The sequence below is a fragment of the Oncorhynchus tshawytscha genome, unplaced genomic scaffold (genome assembly GCF_018296145.1).
Source record: "Oncorhynchus tshawytscha isolate Ot180627B unplaced genomic scaffold, Otsh_v2.0 Un_contig_785_pilon_pilon, whole genome shotgun sequence".
NCBI lineage: Eukaryota > Metazoa > Chordata > Actinopteri > Salmoniformes > Salmonidae > Oncorhynchus > Oncorhynchus tshawytscha.
The window spans coordinates 248674-267428 of NW_024609721.1; the positions used below are offsets into that span (position 1 = coordinate 248674).

Here is an 18755-nt window from a genome sequence, read left to right on the forward strand (position 1 = left end):
ATATGTAGATAACAGTAGATAATAGTAGATAATATGTAGATAACAGTAGATAATATGTAGATAACAGTAGATAATATGTAGATAACAGTAGATAATATGTAGATAACAGTAGATAACAGTAGATAATATGTAGATAACAGTAGATAATATGTAGATAATATGTAGATAATACTGTAGATAATACGTAGATAACAGTAGATAATATGTAGATAACAGTAGATATCAGTAGATAATATGTAGATAACAGTAGATAATACGTAGATAACAGTAGATAATATGTAGATAACAGTAGATATACGTAGAGAATATGTAGATAACAGTAGATAATATGTAGATAATATGTAGATAACAGTAGAATATATGTAGATAACAGTAGATAATATGTAGATAATAGTAGATAATATGTAGAGAATAGTAGATAATATGTAGATAACAGTAGATAATATGTAGATAATATGTAGATAATACGTAGATAATATGTAGATAATATGTAGATAATATGTAGATAATACGTAGATAACAGTAGATAGATAATGTAGATAATATGTAGATAACAGTAGATAATATGTAGATAATAGAGTAGATAATATGTAGATAATAGTAGATAATATGTAGATAACAGTAGATAATATGTAGATAATAGTAGTAGATAAAGTAGATAATATGTAGATAATATGTAGATAAATAGATAATAGTAGATAATATGTAGATAATATGTAGATAACAGTAGATAACATGTAGATAATATGTAGATAATAGTAGATAAAATGTAGATAACAGTAGATAACAGTAGATAATATGTAGATAATATGTAGATAATAGTAGATAATATGTAGATAACAGTAGATAATATGTAGATAACAGTAGATAACAGTAGATAATATGTAGATAATATGTAGATAATAGTAGATAAAATGTAGATAATATGTAGATAACAGTAGATAACAGTAGATAATATGTAGATAACAGTAGATAATATGTAGATAATACGTAGATAATATGTAGATAATACGTAGATAATATGTAGATAATATGTAGATAACAGTAGATAATAGTAGATAAAATGTAGATAATATGTAGATAACAGTAGATAACAGTAGATAATATGTAGATAACAGTAGATAATATGTAGATAATATGTAGATAATATGTAGATAATATGTAGATAACAGTAGATAACAGTAGATAATATGTAGATAACAGTAGATAACAGTAGATAATATGTAGATAACAGTAGATAATATGTAGATAACAGTAGATAATATGTAGATAACAGTAGATAATATGTAGATAACAGTAGATAATAGTAGATAATATGTAGATAACAGTAGATAATATGTAGATAACAGTAGATAATATGTAGATAATACGTAGATAATATGTAGATAATACGTAGATAATATGTAGATAACAGTAGATAATAGTAGATAAAATGTAGATAATATGTAGATAACAGTAGATAACAGTAGATAATATGTAGATAACAGTAGATAATATGTAGATAATATGTAGATAATATGTAGATAATAGTAGATAATATGTAGATAATATGTAGATAATAGTAGAGTAGATAATATGTAGATAACAGTAGATAATATGTAGATAATATGTAGATAATATGTAGATAATATGTAGATAATATGTATAGATAACAGTAGATAATATGTAGATAACAGTAGATAACAGTAGATAATATGTAGATAATAGATGTAGATAATAGTAGATAATATGTAGATAATAGTAGATAGATAATAGTAGATAATATGTAGATAATGTAGTAGATAATATGTAGATAATATGTAGATAACAGTAGATAATATGTAGATAATATGTAGATAACAGTAGATAATAGTAGATAGATAACAGTAGATAATATGTAGATAATATGTAGATAACAGTAGATAATATGTAGATAATATGTAGATAACAGTAGATAATATGTAGTAGATAATATGTAGATAACAGTAGATAATAGTAGATAATATAGATAGATAATAGTAGATAATAGTAGATAACAGTAGATAATATGTAGATAACAGTAGATAATATGTAGATAATATAACAGTAGATAATAGTAGATAATATGTAGATAACAGTAGATAATATGTAGTAGATAATATAGTAGATAACAGTAGATAATATGTAGATAATATGTAGATAACAGTAGATAATATGTAGATAACAGTAGATAATACAGTAGATAATATGTAGATAATATGTAGATAATATGTAGATAAATAGATGTAGATAATATGTAGATAATATGTAGATAATATGTAGATAACAGTAGATAATATGTAGATAACATGTAGATAATATGTAGATAACAGTAGATAATATGTAGATAACAGTAGATAACAGTAGATAATATGTAGATAACAGTAGATAATATGTAGATAACAGTAGATAATATGTAGATAACAGTAGATAATATGTAGATAACAGTAGATAACAGTAGATAATATGTAGATAATATGTAGATAATAGTAGATAATATGTAGATAACAGTAGATAACAGTAGATAATATGTAGATAACAGTAGATAATATGTAGATAACAGTAGATAAAATGTAGATAATATGTAGATAACAGTAGATAACAGTAGATAATATGTAGATAACAGTAGATAATATGTAGATAATATGTAGATAATAGTAGATAATAGTAGATAATATGTAGATAACAGTAGATAATATGTAGATAATATGTAGATAACAGTAGATAATATGTAGATAATATGTAGATAACAGTAGATAATATGTAGATAATATGTAGATAACAGTAGATAATATGTAGATAACAGTAGATAATATGTAGATAATATGTAGATAACAGTAGATAATATGTAGATAATATGTAGATAACAGTAGATAATATGTAGATAACAGTAGATAATATGTAGATAATATGTAGATAACAGTAGATAACAGTAGATAATATGTAGATAACAGTAGATAATATGTAGATAACAGTAGATAATATGTAGATAATATGTAGATAACAGTAGATAATATGTAGATAACAGTAGATAATACGTAGATAATATGTAGATAATAGTAGATAATATGTAGATAATATGTAGATAATATGTAGATAACAGTAGATAATATGTAGATAATATGTAGATAACAGTAGATAATATGTAGATAACAGTAGATAATATGTAGATAACAGTAGATAATATGTAGATAACAGTAGATAATATGTAGATAACAGTAGATAACAGTAGATAATATGTAGATAACAGTAGATAACAGTAGATAATATGTAGATAACAGTAGATAACAGTAGATAATATGTAGATAATAGATAACAGTAGATAATAGACAGTAGATAATATGTAGATAATATGTAGATAACAGTAGATAGATACAGTAGATAAATATGTAGATAATAGTAGATAATATGTAGATAATATGTAGATAATAGTAGATAATATGTAGATAATATGTAGATAATAGTAGATAACAGTAGATAATATGTAGATAACAGTAGATAATATGTAGATAATATGTAGATAACAGTAGATAATATGTAGATAACAGTAGATAATATGTAGATAACAGTAGATAATATGTAGATAACAGTAGATAATATGTAGATAACAGTAGATAATATGTAGATAATATGTAGATAACAGCAGACAATATGTAGATAATATGTAGATAACAGTAGATAATATGTAGACAATATGTAGATAATATGTAGATAACAGTAGATAATATGTAGATAACAGTAGATAATATGTAGATAACAGTAGATAATATGTAGATAACAGTAGATAATATGTAGATGTAGATAACAGTAGATAATATGTAGATAACAGTAGATAATATGTAGATAACAGTAGATAATATATAGATAACAGTAGATAATATGTAGATAATATGTAGATAATATGTAGATAATATGTAGATAACAGTAGATAACAGTAGATAATATGTAGATAACAGTAGATAATATGTAGATAATATGTAGATAATATGTAGATAATATGTAGATAACAGTAGATAACAGTAGATAATATGTAGATAACAGTAGATAACAGTAGATAATATGTAGATAACAGTAGATAACAGTAGATAACAGTATGTAGAGAATATAATATAGATAATAATATAGATAAGATAATATTTTTTTTACGTTACAGCCTTATTAAAAAATTGATTAAATAATAAAAAATCCTCATCAATCTATAAAGAAATACCACATAATGACAAAGCAAAAACAGGTTTTAGAAATGTTTGCAAATATTCAAGATTTAAAAATAAACAGAATACTTATTTACATAAGTATTCAGACCATTTGATTTGAGACTCGAAATTGAGCTCAAGGGCATCCTGTTTCCATTTATGTGGTGTGGGGGCTGTGCTTTGGCAAAGTGTGTGGGGTTATATCCTTCCTGTTTGGCCCTGTCCGGGGGTATCATCGGATGGGGCCACAGTGTCTCCTGACCCGTCCTGTCTCAGCCTCCAGTATTTATGCTGCAGTAGTTTATGTGTCGGGGGGCTAGGGTCAGTTTGTTATATCTGGAGTACTTCTCCTGTCTTATCCGGTGTCCTGTGTGAATTTAAGTATGCTCTCTCTAATTCTCTCTTTCTCTCTTTCTCTTTCTCGGAGGACCTGAGCCCTAGGACCATGCCTCAGGACTACCTGGCATGATGACTCCTTGCTGTCCCCAGTCCACCTGGCCGTGCTGCTACTCCAGTTTCAACTGTTCTGCCTGCGGCTATGGAACCGTGACCTGTTCACCAGACGTGCTACCTGTCCCAGACCTGCTGTTTTCAACTCTCTAGAGACAGCAGGAGCGGTAGAGATACTCCTAATGATCGGCTATGAAAAGCCAACTGACATTTACTCCTGAGGTGCTGACTTGCTACACCCTCGACAACTACTGTGATTATTATTATTTGACCAAGCTGGTCATTTATGAACATTTGAACATCTTGGCCGTGTTCTGTTATAATCTCCACCCGGCACAGCCAGAAGAGGACTGGCCACCCCTCACAGCCTGGTTCCTCTCTAGGTTTCTTCCTAGGTTTTGGCCTTTCTAGGGAGTTTTTCCTAACCACCGTGCTTCTACACCTGCATTGCTTACTGTTTGGGGTTTTAGGCTGGGTTTCTGTACAGCACTTTGAGATATCAGCTGATGTAAGAAGGGCTATATAAATACATTTGATTTGATTTATCATCCTTGAGACGTTTCTACAACTTTTGAAGTTTTTGGAAAGGAACAGACCTGTCTATATAAGGTCTCACAGCTGGAAACCTGGCCAAACTGAACAATCGGGGGAGAAGGGCCTTGGTCATGGAGGTGACCAAGAACCTCATTGGACTCTATGTAAACTGGAAACCACATACACTGATGCTGCATTTATTATAGCTGGGGATTTTAATAAGGCTAATCTGAAAACAAGGCCCCCTAAATTTTATCAGCATATTGATGTGCGACCCGGGCTGAAAAAATTCTGGATCATTGTTACTCTAACTTCCACGACACATACAAAGCCCTCCCTCGCCCTCCTTTCTGCAAATCTGACCGCGACTCCCAGCCTAGACAGAAAATAACACAGGAAACTACAGTGTTCAGGTCTGTTCAACGCTGGTCCGACTAATCTGATTCCACGCTTCAAGATTGCTTCGATCACGTGGACTGGTGACGATAACAACACCCACCCATAGCACGCGCTCCTGCAGGTGTATCTCACTGATCATCCCCAAGCCCCAACGCGTCATTCGGCCGCCTTTCCTTCCAGTTCTCTGCTGCCTGTGACTGGAACGAAATGCAAACATCGCTAGTTGGAGACTTTTATTTCCCTCACCAACTTTAAACATCTGCTATCTGAGCAGCTAACCGATCGCTGCAGCTGTACATAGTCCATCTGTAAATAGCCCACCCAATTTACCTACCGCATCCCCATACTGTTTTTATTTATTTACTTTTCTGCTCTTTTGCACACCAATATCTCTACCTGCACATGATCATCTGATCATTTATCACTCCAGTGTTAATCTGCCAAATTGAAATTATTCGCTCCTATGGCCTATTTATTGCCTACTTCCTCATGCCTTTTGGACACAATGTATATAGACTCCTTTTTTTTCTACTGTGTTATTGACTTGTTAATTGTTTACTCCATGTGTAACTCTGTGTTGTTGTCTGTTCACACTGCTATGCTTTATCTTGGCCAGGTCGCAGTTGCAAATGAGAACTTGATCTCAACTAGCCTACCTGGTTAAATAAAGGTGAAATAAATAAAAAATAAATACAAATTCTGCATAGCGTCGAACAACAACATGGATGTATACGATGATTCGGTGAGCAAGTTTATTAGCAAGTGCATCGGTGATGTTGTACGCACGGCGACAATTAAAACCTTCCCCAACCAGAAACCGTGGATTGATGGCAGCATTCGCTCAAAACTGAAGGCGCATACCACTGCTTTTAATCAGGGAAAGGCGACTGGAAACATGACTGAATACAAACATTGTAGCTATTCCCTCCGCAAGGCAATCAAACAAGGTAAGCATCAGTATAGAGACAAAGTAGAGTCGCAATTCAACGGCTCAGACAAGAGAGGTATGTGGCAGGGTCTACAGTCAATAACGGACTACAAAAAGAAAACCAGCCCCATCGAGGACCCCGATGTCTTGCTCCCTGACAAACTAAACAAATGACTTGTTTGCTTTGAGGAAGATACAGTGCCACCGACATGGCCCGCGACCAAAACCTGCAGACTCTCCTTCACCGCAGCCAACATGAGTAAAACATTTAAACGCGTTAACCCTCGCAAGGCTGCCGGCCCAGATGGCATCCCTATCCGCGTCCTCAGAGCATGCGCAGATCAGCTGGCTGTTGTGTTTACGGACATATTCAATCAATCCCTATCCCAGTCTGCTGTTCCCACCTGCTTCAAGAGGGCCACCATTGTTCCTGTTCCCAAGAAAGCTAAGGTAACTGAGCTAAATGACTATCACCATCATGAAGTGCTTTCAGAGACTAGTCAAGGATCATATCACCTTCACCCTACCTGACACCCTAGACCCACTCCAATTTTCATACCGCCCCAATAGGTCCACAGATGCCGTAATCGCAATCACACTGCACACTGCCCTAACCCATCTGGACAAGAGGAATTCCTATGTAAGATTGCTGTTCATCGACTACAGCTCAGCATTTAACACCATAGTACCCTCCAAACTCGTCATTAAGCACGAGACCCTGGGTCTCGACCCCGCCCTGTGCAACTGGGTATTGGACTTCCTGACGGGCCGCTCCCAGGTGGTGAGGGTAGGTAACAACATCTCCACCCCGCTGATCCTCAACACTGGGGCCCCACAAGGGTGCGTTCTCAGCCCTCTCCTGTACTCCCTGTTCACCCATGACTGCATGGCCATGCACACCTCCAACTCAATCATCAAGTTTGCGGACGACACTACAGTGGTAGACTTGATTACCAACAACAACGAGACGGCCTACAGGGAGGAGGTGAGGGCCCTCGGAGTGTGGTGTCAGGAAAATATCCTCACACTCAACATCAACAAAACAAAGGAGATGATCGTAGACTTCAGGAAACAGCAGAGGGAGCACCCTCCACATCGACGGGACAGGAGTGGAGAAGGTGGAAAGTTTTAAGTTCCTCGGCATACACATCACGGACAAACTGAATTGGTCCACCCACACAGAGAGTCGTGAAGAAGGCGCACCAGCGCCTCTTCAACCTCAGGAGGATGAAGAAATTTGGCTTGTCACCAAAAACACTCACAAACTTTTACAGATGCACAATCGAGAGCATCCTGTCAGGCTGTATCACTGCCTGCTACGGCAATTGCTCCGCCCACAACAGCAAGGCTCGCCAGAGGGTAGTGAGGTCTGCACAACACATCACCGGGGGCAAACTACCTGCCCTGCAGGACACCTACACCACCCGATGTTACAGGAAGGCCATAAAGATCATCAAGGACAACAACCACCGAGCCACTGCCTGTTCACCCCGCTATCATCCAGAAGGCGAGGTCAGTAAAGGTGCATCAAAGCTGGGACCGAAAGACTGAAAAACAGCTTCTATCTCAAGGCCATCAGACTGTTAGACAGCCATCACTAACATCGAGTGGCTGCTGCCAACATACAGACTCAAATCTCTAGCCACTTGAATAATTACAAATTTGATGTAATAAATGTATCACTAGTCACTTTAAACAACGCCACTTTATATAATGTTATATAATGTTTATATTACATTACATTACTCATCTCATATGTATATACTGTACTCTATACCATCTACTGCATCTTGCCTATGCCATTCGGCCATCGCTCATCCATATATTTATAGTTCCTAGTTCAATAAAGGTATAACTAAATAAAATGTAAAAACGGCAGCATCATGGGGATGTTTTTCAGCGGCAGGGACTGGGAGAATAGTCGGGATCAAGGGAAATATGAACAGAGCAAAGTACAGAGAGATCCTTGATGAAAACCTGCTCCAGAGCGCTCAGGACCTCAGACTGGGGCGGAGGTTCACCTTCCAACATGACAACGACCCTAAGGACACAGCCAAGATAACGCAGGAGTGGCTTCAGGACAAGGCTCAATGTCCTTGAGTGGCCCAGCCAGAGCCCGGACTTGAACCTGATCGAAATATCTCTGGAGAGACCTGAAAATAGCTGTGTAGCAACGCTTCCCATCCAACCTGACAGAGAGGATCTGCAGAGAAGAATGGGAGAAACTCCCCAAATACAGGTGTTCCAAGCTTGTAGCGTCATACCCATGAAAAATCAAGGCTGTAATCGCTGCTAAAGGAGTAAAGGGTCTGAATACTTATGTGTATGTAATAGTTCCATTGTTTATTTTTAATACACTTGCAAAACGTTTGTCATTATGGGATATTGTGTGTAGATTGATGAGTGAAAAAAATATTGAATCCGTTTTAGAATAAGGCTGTAATGTGGAACAAGTGAAGGGGTCTGAATACTCTGAATGCATTGTAATAGTAAATAATATGTAGATAAAATGTATATCATACTAGGTCATGTGTATAATACGTAGATAATAGTAGAGACAGAGATATTAGATAGTGGTAGTAGATAACATGTAGATAATAGTAGAGACAGAGATATTAGACTAATAGTAGATAATGGTAGATAATAGTAGATACTAGTAGATAATAGTAGAGACAGAGATATTAGACTAATAGTAGATAATAGTAGATACTAGTAGATAATAGTAGAGACAGAGATATTAGACTAATAGTAGATAATAGTAGATACTAGTAGATAATAGTAGAGACAGAGATATTAGACAGTAAGAGTTCTTAACAGTAGATAATAGTAGATACTAGTAGACAGGTATTAGACAGTAATAGTAGATAACAGTAGATAATAGCAGATACTAGTCGATATGTAGATTATAGTAGATAATAGTAGATAATAGCAGAAACAGAGATATGAGACTGTAATTGTAGATAATAGTAGATAATAGTAGATAATAGTAGAGACAGAGATATTAGATAGTAATAGTAGATAATAGTAGATAATAGCAGAAACAGAGATATGAGACTGTAATTGTAGATAATAGTAGATAATAGTAGATAATAGTAGAGACAGCTATTAGACAGTAATAGTAGATAATAGTAGATAATAGTAGAGACAGCGATTTTAGACAGTAATAGTAGATAATAGTAGATATGTAGATGATAGTAGATAATAGTAGAGACAGCGATATTAGACAGTAATAGTAGATAATAGTAGATATGTAGATAATAGTAGATAATAGTAGAGACAGAGCTATTAGACAGTAATAGTAGATAATAGTAGATACTATTAGCTATGGAGATAATAGTAGATAATAGTAGAGACAGAGCTATTAGACAGTAATAGTAGATAACAGTAGATAATAGTAGAGACAGAGATATTAGACAGTAATAGCAGATAATAATAGATAATAGTATAGACAGGGATATTAGATAGTAATAGTAGATAATAGTAGTATAGTAGTAGATAATAGTAGATACTAGTGGATATGTAGATAATAGTAGATATGTAGATAATAGTAGATACTAGTAGATAATAGTAGAGACAGAGATATTAAATAGTAAGTAGATAATAGTAGATACTAGTAGATAATAGTAGATATGTAGATAATAGTAAAGACAGAGCTATTAGACAGTAATAGTAGATAACAGTAGATAATAGTAGATACTAGTAGAGACAGCTATTAGACAGTAATAGTAGATAATAGTAGATAATAGTAGAGAGAGATATTAGACAGTAAGAGTTGTTAACAGTAGATAATAGTAGATACTAGTAGACAGGTATTAGACAGTAATAGTAGATAACAGTAGATAATAGCAGATACTAGTCGATATGTAGATAATAGTAGATAACAGTAGATAATAGCAGAAACATAGATATGAGACTGTAATAGTAGGTAATAGTAGAGACAGAGCTATTAGACAGTAAGAGTTGATAACAGTAGATAATAGTAGATACTAGTAGATACTAGTAGATATGTCGATAATAGTAGATAATAGTAGATAATAGTAGATACTAGTAGATATGTAGATAATAGTAGATAATAGTAGAAACAGAGCTATTAGACAGTAATAGTAGATAACAGACCTGTTGACGGGAAACAGTGAGTCCACCAGGTTTCCTTCTATCTTTGCCAGACTGTGTTTAGGAACCAGGAGGGACTCCACGTTACCTTCCACTCTATACCGACTGAAACGCACACACACGCACACACACAAACACAATAGCAGAATAACTTTGTGCAACATGTCATCATGTCAGAATCTGCTACAGACCTGCACCAATCATCATGTCATCATGTAGGAGTCTGCTACAGACCTGCACCAATCATCATGTCATCATGTCGGAGTCTGCTACAGACCTGCACCAATCAACATGTCATCATGTAGGAGTCTGCTACAGACCTGCACCAATCATCATGTCATCATGTCGGAGTCTGCTACAGGCCTGCACCAATCAACATGTCACCATGTAAGAGTCTGCTACAGGCCTGCACCAATCAACATGTCAACATGTAGGAGTCTGCTACAGACCTGCACCAATCATCATGTAGGAGTCTGCTACAGACCTGCACCAATCATCATGTCACCATGTAGGAGTCTGCTACAGACCTGCACCAATCATCATGTCACCATGTAGGAGTCTGCTAGACAGAACTGCACCAATCATCATGTCACCATGTAGGAGTCTGCTAGACAGAACTGCACCAGAATCAGTGAGTCCACCACATGCAGGAGTCTGAACCAGGAGGGACAGACCTGCACCAATCATCATGTCAGGAGTCTGCTACAGACCTGCACCAATCATCATGTCACCATGTAGGAGTCTGCTACAGAACTGCACCAATCAACATGCAGGAGTCTGCTCAACAGGCCTGCACCAATCATCATGTCGGAGTCGGCTACAGACCTGCACTAATCAACATGTCATCATGTAGGAGTCTGCTACAGGCCTGCACCAATCATCATGTCATCATGTAGGAGTCTGCTACAGGCCTGCACCAATCATCATGTCACCATGTAGGAGTCTGCTACAGGCCTGCACCAATCATCATGTCACCATGTAGGAGTCTGCTACAGAACTGCACCAATCATCATGTCACCATGTAGGAGTCTGCTACAGAACTGCACCAATCATCATGTCACCATGTAGGAGTCTGCTACAGAACTGCACCAATCAACATGCAGGAGTCTGCTACAGACCTGCACCAATCATCATGTAGGAGTCTGCTACAGACCTGCACCAATCATCATGTCACCATGTAGGAGTCTGCTACAGAACTGCACCAATCAACATGCAGGAGTCTGCTACAGGCCTGCACCAATCATCATGTCGGAGTCGGCTACAGACCTGCACTAATCAACATGTCATCATGTAGGAGTCTGCTACAGGCCTGCACCAATCATCATGTCATCATGTAGGAGTCTGCTACAGGCCTGCACCAATCATCATGTCACCATGTAGGAGTCTGCTACAGACCTGCAGCAATCAACATGTCAACATGTAGAAGTCTGCTACAGGCCTGCACCAATCATCATGTCACCATGTAGGAGTCTGCTACAGACCTGAACCAATCATTCACCATGTAGGAGTCTGCTACAGGCCTGCACAATCAATCAACATGTCATCATGTAGGAGTCTGCTACAGACCTGCACCAATCAACATGTAGGAGTCTGCTACAGGCCTGCACCAATCATCAATCATCATGTAGGAGTCTGCTACAGACCTGCACCAATCAACATGTCACCAGGAGTCTGCTACAGACCTGCACCAATCAACACGTCACCATGTAAGAGTCTGCTACAGGCCTGCACCAATCAACATGTCACCATGTAAGAGTCTGCTACAGGCCTGCACCAATCATTATGTAGGAGTCTGCTACAGGCCTGCACCAATCAACATGTCATCATGTAGGAGTCTGCTACAGGCCTGCACCAATCAACATGTAGCCTGCACCAATCAACATACAGGAGTCTGCTACAGGCCTGCACCAGTCTGCTACAGACCTGCACCAATCATCATGTCACCAGGAGTCTGCTACAGGCCTGCACCAATCATCATGTCACCATAGGAGTCTGCTACAGGCCTGCACCAATCATCATGTCACCATGTAGGAGTCTGCTACAGACCTGCAGCAATCAACATGTCAACATGTAGAAGTCTGCTACAGGCCTGCACCAATCATCATGTCACCATGTAGGAGTCTGCTACAGACCTGAACCAATCAACATGTAGGAGTCTGCTACAGGCCTGCACCAATCAACATGTCATCATGTAGGAGTCTGCTACAGACCTGCACCAATCAACATGTAGGAGTCTGCTACAGGCCTGCACCAATCATCATGTAGGAGTCTGCTACAGACCTGCACCAATCATCATGTCACCATGTAGGAGTCTGCTACAGACATGCACCAATCAACATGTAGGAGTCTGCTACAGGCCTGCACCAATCATCATGTCACCATGTAGGAGTCTGCTACAGACCTGCACCAATCAACATGTAGGAGTCTGCTACAGGCCTGCACCAATCAACATGCTGTGGCCCTTCATGCCATGTGGCTTCTTTTTCTGAATAAAAAAATATAACATTGAGCTCTGTATTTTTAGGTGTGTCTGTTACCTGAAGCTGGCCCCCAGCAGGACAGACACCAGTACGGGGGCGGAGGCGAAGAAGACTGGGTGGCTCGCCACAAACCGACCCAGAGCCTGGAAAGAGCTCCTCAGGCCTGCCTGCAACACCTGAATCACACACACACACATAGATACACACACAAACACATGAACATCCTTTCTCTCTCTCACACACACACAAACATCCTTCTCTCTCACAAACACACCTGGCGCAGCATCCTCCTAGCGCGCTCTGGACACAACGTCTTGAGCCTCTCCCACCAGCGAGAGGAAACAGCGGGCACGCCGACCATCAGGTGCACACAGCATCGGGTCCACAGGCACTACTGTCCCAGTGTTCTCCGGTAGACAGACAGAAAGACAGACAGGACGACAGCCTAGTTGTCCCTGGTCAGACAGCTCCTTTTCAGGGCTTCACTCATCAGAGCCCCTGGCGGCAGACTGTAGCTCCAACAGATAAATAACCTGCAGATCTGTGTCTTTCTCTCGCTCTCTGTCTGTCGCTATATATATATATATATATATATATATATATATATATTATATATATATATATTTCTCTCTTCCCCCCCCTGCTATTTCTCTCTTCCCCCACCTGCTCTCTTTCCCCCCACTTCCTCTCTTTCCCCCAACTCTCTATCTTTACTCCCTCAACTCTCCCTCTCTCTACAGGTAGGGTGCAGCAGACAGTAGACACAGTAGCCTAGAGAGCAGCAGATGCCGGGAGATAATGGCACTTCTATAGAGACAGTTCCATAGATAGACGACAGAACTCGAACTAACCTACATGGGTAAATGAAGGCAACAGAGATCCAGTGAAAGCAGCCAAGAGAAGCGATAGCCTATCCTTAAAGCAGCTAGATGGTGACGTTATAATCCAGAGTGGGCGCAGTGGACCCCTCATATCTCCCGCCTCATCCACCCTTCTCTGGGTGTAGCCAAGATAGATAAAATCGCTAGTTTAGCACGGTAACTCGGTAATCCAGTAGCACTGGCCCAGAGAGTGCAGGCTCGGTAAAACTAGGTGAAAAAAAAGATTCCCCGGTGTGTGTAGGTGATGTTATCCGGTTAGGTCGAGCTGCAGCGGTAAAGGCTTTGTCATCGCCTCCTCACGCGCCACTGCCCCATTATCACCCCGGTGGCTCCACGCCACTCTCTCTTCCACTGGCCGCTCCTCTCCGTTGTCCTCACGCTCTAACAAACTGACATCACTAATTACCGGCTGGCTGGCAAACAGTGATTCCGTTACTGATGCACCTCTTCCCGCGCCCCGCCTCTCTCTCGCCTCGCTGGTAATGCAGAGACTCAAACTCCGAATCTCTTTTTTTTCAGGCAGTCAGTGGGAGCGTCAGCCTCTTTCTCTGTAACTGTTACCAGCTAAAATATTACAATCAGATTACAGATACTTTTCAAAAAGTACATAATCACTTATTCGATTACTTTTACATTCAAAATAATATTTGTGAGAAAAAAAATCTGACATTCAATAAATCATTGAAAAAAAGTCACACGTTTAAATTAAATTGGTTACATTTGTTCCACCTGAGGGAGAACACAAGTCAGAGTCTAATATGATGACACACAAAATGCATTTGATGGATCCTTTTGTCTTCTTCTAATGCCTCTCAAGGGGAAAGTAATCCAAAAGTAACTGAATGTAATCAGATTGTGTTCTCCCTCTCTCACTCTCATCACTCTGTTTGGTTCTGACCCTTGTGATATTTAGCTCCAATCTCACTGGTCACTCTGAATGCGGCTGTACTGTATGTTTACTGTTGGAATGTATTTAGCTGTTTCCATAGCGACCAGACAGATCACTTCTTATTTGACAAGCTCTGGTTCCCATGGTGATGGCTCCTGGTGCTATGGTGACACACACAGAGCGAAGAGAGAGAGAGCGAAGAGAGAGAGCAGAGAGAGAAGAGAGAACAGAGAGAGCAAAGAGAGAGAGAAGAGAAAGCAGAGAGAGAGAAGAGAGAGCAAAGAGAGAGAAGAGAGAGCAAAGAGAGAGAAGAGAAAGCAGAGAGAGAGAAGAGAGAGCAGAGAGAGAGAAGAGAGAGAGACTAGCACAATTAGACCCAAACAAATCATGACTTGACACATTGGAAAGGAATAACAACAAAAAAACAGAACGAACTAGAATGCAATTTGGCCCTAAACAGAGAGTACCTGACCACTGTGACTGACCCAAACTTAAGGAAAGCTTTGACTATGTACAGACTTAGTGAGCTTTGCTATTGAGAAAGGCCACCGTAGGCAGACCTGGCTCTCAAGAGAAGACAGGCTATGTGCACACTGCACACAAAATGAGGTGGAAACTGAGCTGCACTTCCTAACCTCCTGCCAAATGTATGACCATATGTGACCCAGGAAACTATACGTATGTCGCAAGTCACAACTTCACAGGATAGCCGTTTGAACGTAAAAAAATATGTTTTTTATCAAAATGCGTTTTTTGGCAGAAATGCCTTCTGGAACATGTTAACTTTCATGTGGATTAATAACAAACTTGTATGCCGTCTGTAAATACGAATACAATTGATAAATTACGAGCCTAGTTGGTTAAGCCACAGAAAGTCAACAACCTTCCCACCCGCCATGATTGGCTGAGATAATGAGTGGGCAGGACATGCCGAGAGAGGAGTTTGATTAGTCTGCCATATTGAAAGCTTCTGTCTATTTGATCTCTGTGTTTGTAATCCTGTCGACCATGTTTTTTAAATGTATTGTGTCGTGGAGCTGCATCCTCCACTTTCTGGAGGATCAAGTTTTGAAATCAGTGTAATTAGAGTATGATAGCTAAAGAGATGGAGAAAACACCTGTCTCTGGATTACATCTTCAAACTAAGGGCAACCGTGGTATGGCATTCCTGACAGGGAGACGTGTCCATCATGTATGATGATGTATACAGGTAAGATAGATAGCTACATTTTCAGATATTACACATATCTAAATTTTGAAAGAAAGTGGTTTCATTTCAAGCTAAAGTGTACTGTTATCTAGCTAGCTACGATTAGCTGGCTGGCTCCCTAGCTGATGTTATTATTTGTTTCCCAGAGCCGTTTGCTGTCCTAGTTAGAGCCTAATGTTAGCTAGCCAACCTGGTTGGTTAGCTCCCAGCACTGTTAGGCATTGTTAGGCATTGTTGGCACTTTGTTAATTGTTGCTACTTTGTTCACTGCTGGCACTTTGTTCATTGTTGTTTAACTAGCTAACGTTAGTTGGCTGGCTCATTAGCTAACGTTGCGTGACGTGTGTGATCTTAAACGTTGTTTACCTAGCTAGGTTTATTGTTTACCAAGCTAGCTTGTTATATGTCTTATGTCTTAAGCTTAAGCTAAAGTGTACTGTTAGCTAGCTAACTTTAGCTGACTGTCTCCCTAGCGGACGCTATTATTCGTTTTCCAGAGCTGTTTGCTTTTCTATTTAGAGCCTAATGTTAGGCATTGTTGGCACTTTGTTCATTGTTGGCACTTTGTTCATTGTTTTTTAACTAGTTAACATTAGGTTGCTGGCTCGTTAGCTAACGTTATGTTATGTGTGTACAACACCCGTTGAATATGGCCTGCGTCAGTAAACGTCTGCAAAAAAAACTTATACTCACAAACACACACTCTCAGCCAACGCTGCTGTCCCATGTTATCGAGACACTAAAGCACAGGACACTTCCCATTTCACACTGTGTATTTACATACTGGATCCCATCATAATATTTCTACTACTGTAAATGTGATTTTAGTTACACTGTTCATACAAATCAAATCAAATCAAATTTTATTTGTCACATACACATGGTTAGCAGATGTTAATGCAAGTGTAGCGAAATGCTTGTGCTTGTAGTTCCGACAATGCAGTAATAACCAACACGTAATCTAGCTAACAATTCCAAAACTACTACCTTATAGACACAAGTGTAAGGGGATAAAGAATATGTACATAAAGATATATGAATGAGTGATGGTACAGAGCGGCATAGGCAAGATACAGTAGATGGCATTGAGTGCAGTATATACAATGAGATGAGTATGTAAACCAAGTGGCATAGTTAAAGTGGCTAGTGATACATGCATTACATAAAGATGCAGTAGATGATATAGAGTACAGTATATACATATACATATGAGGTGAATAATGTAGGGTATGTAAACATTATATTAGGTAGCATTGTTTAAAGTGGCTAGTGATATATTTTACATAATTTCCCATCAATTCCCATTATTAAAGTGGCTGGAGTTGAGTCAGTGTGTTGGCAGCAGCCACTCAATGTTACACGTGGCATATTTATTTATATACTGGATTCTTAACATAGCTTACTCTAGTGTATCTACTGCTGTACATATTATTCTTAGTTTATCTTGTATAAATTCCCAGTGATTGCATTTTGATACTGCTACAGTGCTATTTGGGTTGTTAATTGGATTGGTCCTGCCTTTTTGTATTTATTTTACTTGACATTTTAGTTGTTTGACATTTTACTGCATTGTTAGGAGCTAGCATTTCATTGCACCGCTTCATTGCACCGCTATAACACCTGCTAAACCAATAAACTTTGATTTGATTTGTTAAAGCAAAAGAAAATCCCATGACTGAACCTCATCTCAGATCGATTGTCTGGGGCCAAGTTTAACCCCTCTTTCATGTCAAAAAAGTCATGACCATCAGCTTTTAGGGAAAGAGGATCATTTTGTACATGTATTAAACTAAGTTTACGCCAGTCCCCTTGCTTAAGGGGTCCGCTGTCCTCCCCGGTATAATTCATTTATGTAGGACTTAGAAACTCAGTTCTGGTAACTTTTTAGATTGACATTCTACTCCAAAATGAATGAAAAAAATCTAAAATTATATTTAAAATATGAGCCCAATAACTGATGCAACATAGTGGCTATAAATACATGGGCTGAAGTATGGGGTTGTCAATTTGCATTTACCCTGTTGGATACCAGAGACATGGACTGTTCTTCATGATCCCGTCCGGCAGGCGGTACTGATGCCTCAAGGCTCTCACAAACAGACTCCTAAACAGCTTCTATAAGACTGTTATATGGCTAACAACTACTGCTCTCCCTCTTCCACAGACTATCCACACTGACTATGCCCATCCACAGGTCTCTACCCATTCAGACAAGAACCTATGCTGCTGCTACAAAGAGTATTGATTAGATTTAGTACTCCATTACGCTGCTGTTCAATGATTATTGATTGTCATTACAATTAGTATCAATCTATTTATCCTGCTACTGGGCACTATTACTCCTGTTTACATGTATATATTTGTGACGGTTTTCTTGTGTCGAAAGAGAGGAGGACCAAAATGCAGCGTGGTTATCTCGATACATCTTTAATAAAGATGATACAACTACAAAACGTAACAAACCGAAACAGCCCTATCTGGTGCAAACAAACACAGAGACAGGAACAATCACCCACCAAACACTCAAAGAATATGGCTGCCTAAATATGGTTCCCAATCAGAGACAACGATAAACACCTGCCTCTGATTGAGAACCACTCTAGGCAACCATAGACTTACCTAGACAACTCTACTATACCACAATCCCAAAACCTACAAAAACCCCAAGACAAAACACA

At 38.4% G+C, this 18755-nt stretch overlaps 1 protein-coding gene across 1 annotated transcript in view; it reads right to left on the reverse strand.

Annotated features, from left to right (window-relative positions):
• The window catches only part of ptchd1 (patched domain containing 1), a 76960-nt gene extending 63311 nt beyond the window's left edge, over positions 1 to 13649 (reverse strand). The window contains exons 1-3 of the mRNA XM_042317256.1: positions 13372 to 13649; positions 13155 to 13273; positions 10621 to 10722 (exon numbers count right to left, since the gene is read on the reverse strand). Coding sequence (XP_042173190.1) covers positions 10621 to 10722; positions 13155 to 13273; positions 13372 to 13458 — 308 coding nt within the window. The 5' untranslated portion in view covers positions 13459 to 13649. The remainder of the gene's footprint in view (positions 1 to 10620; positions 10723 to 13154; positions 13274 to 13371) is intronic.
• Between the last annotated feature and the right edge of the window lie 5106 nt (positions 13650 to 18755).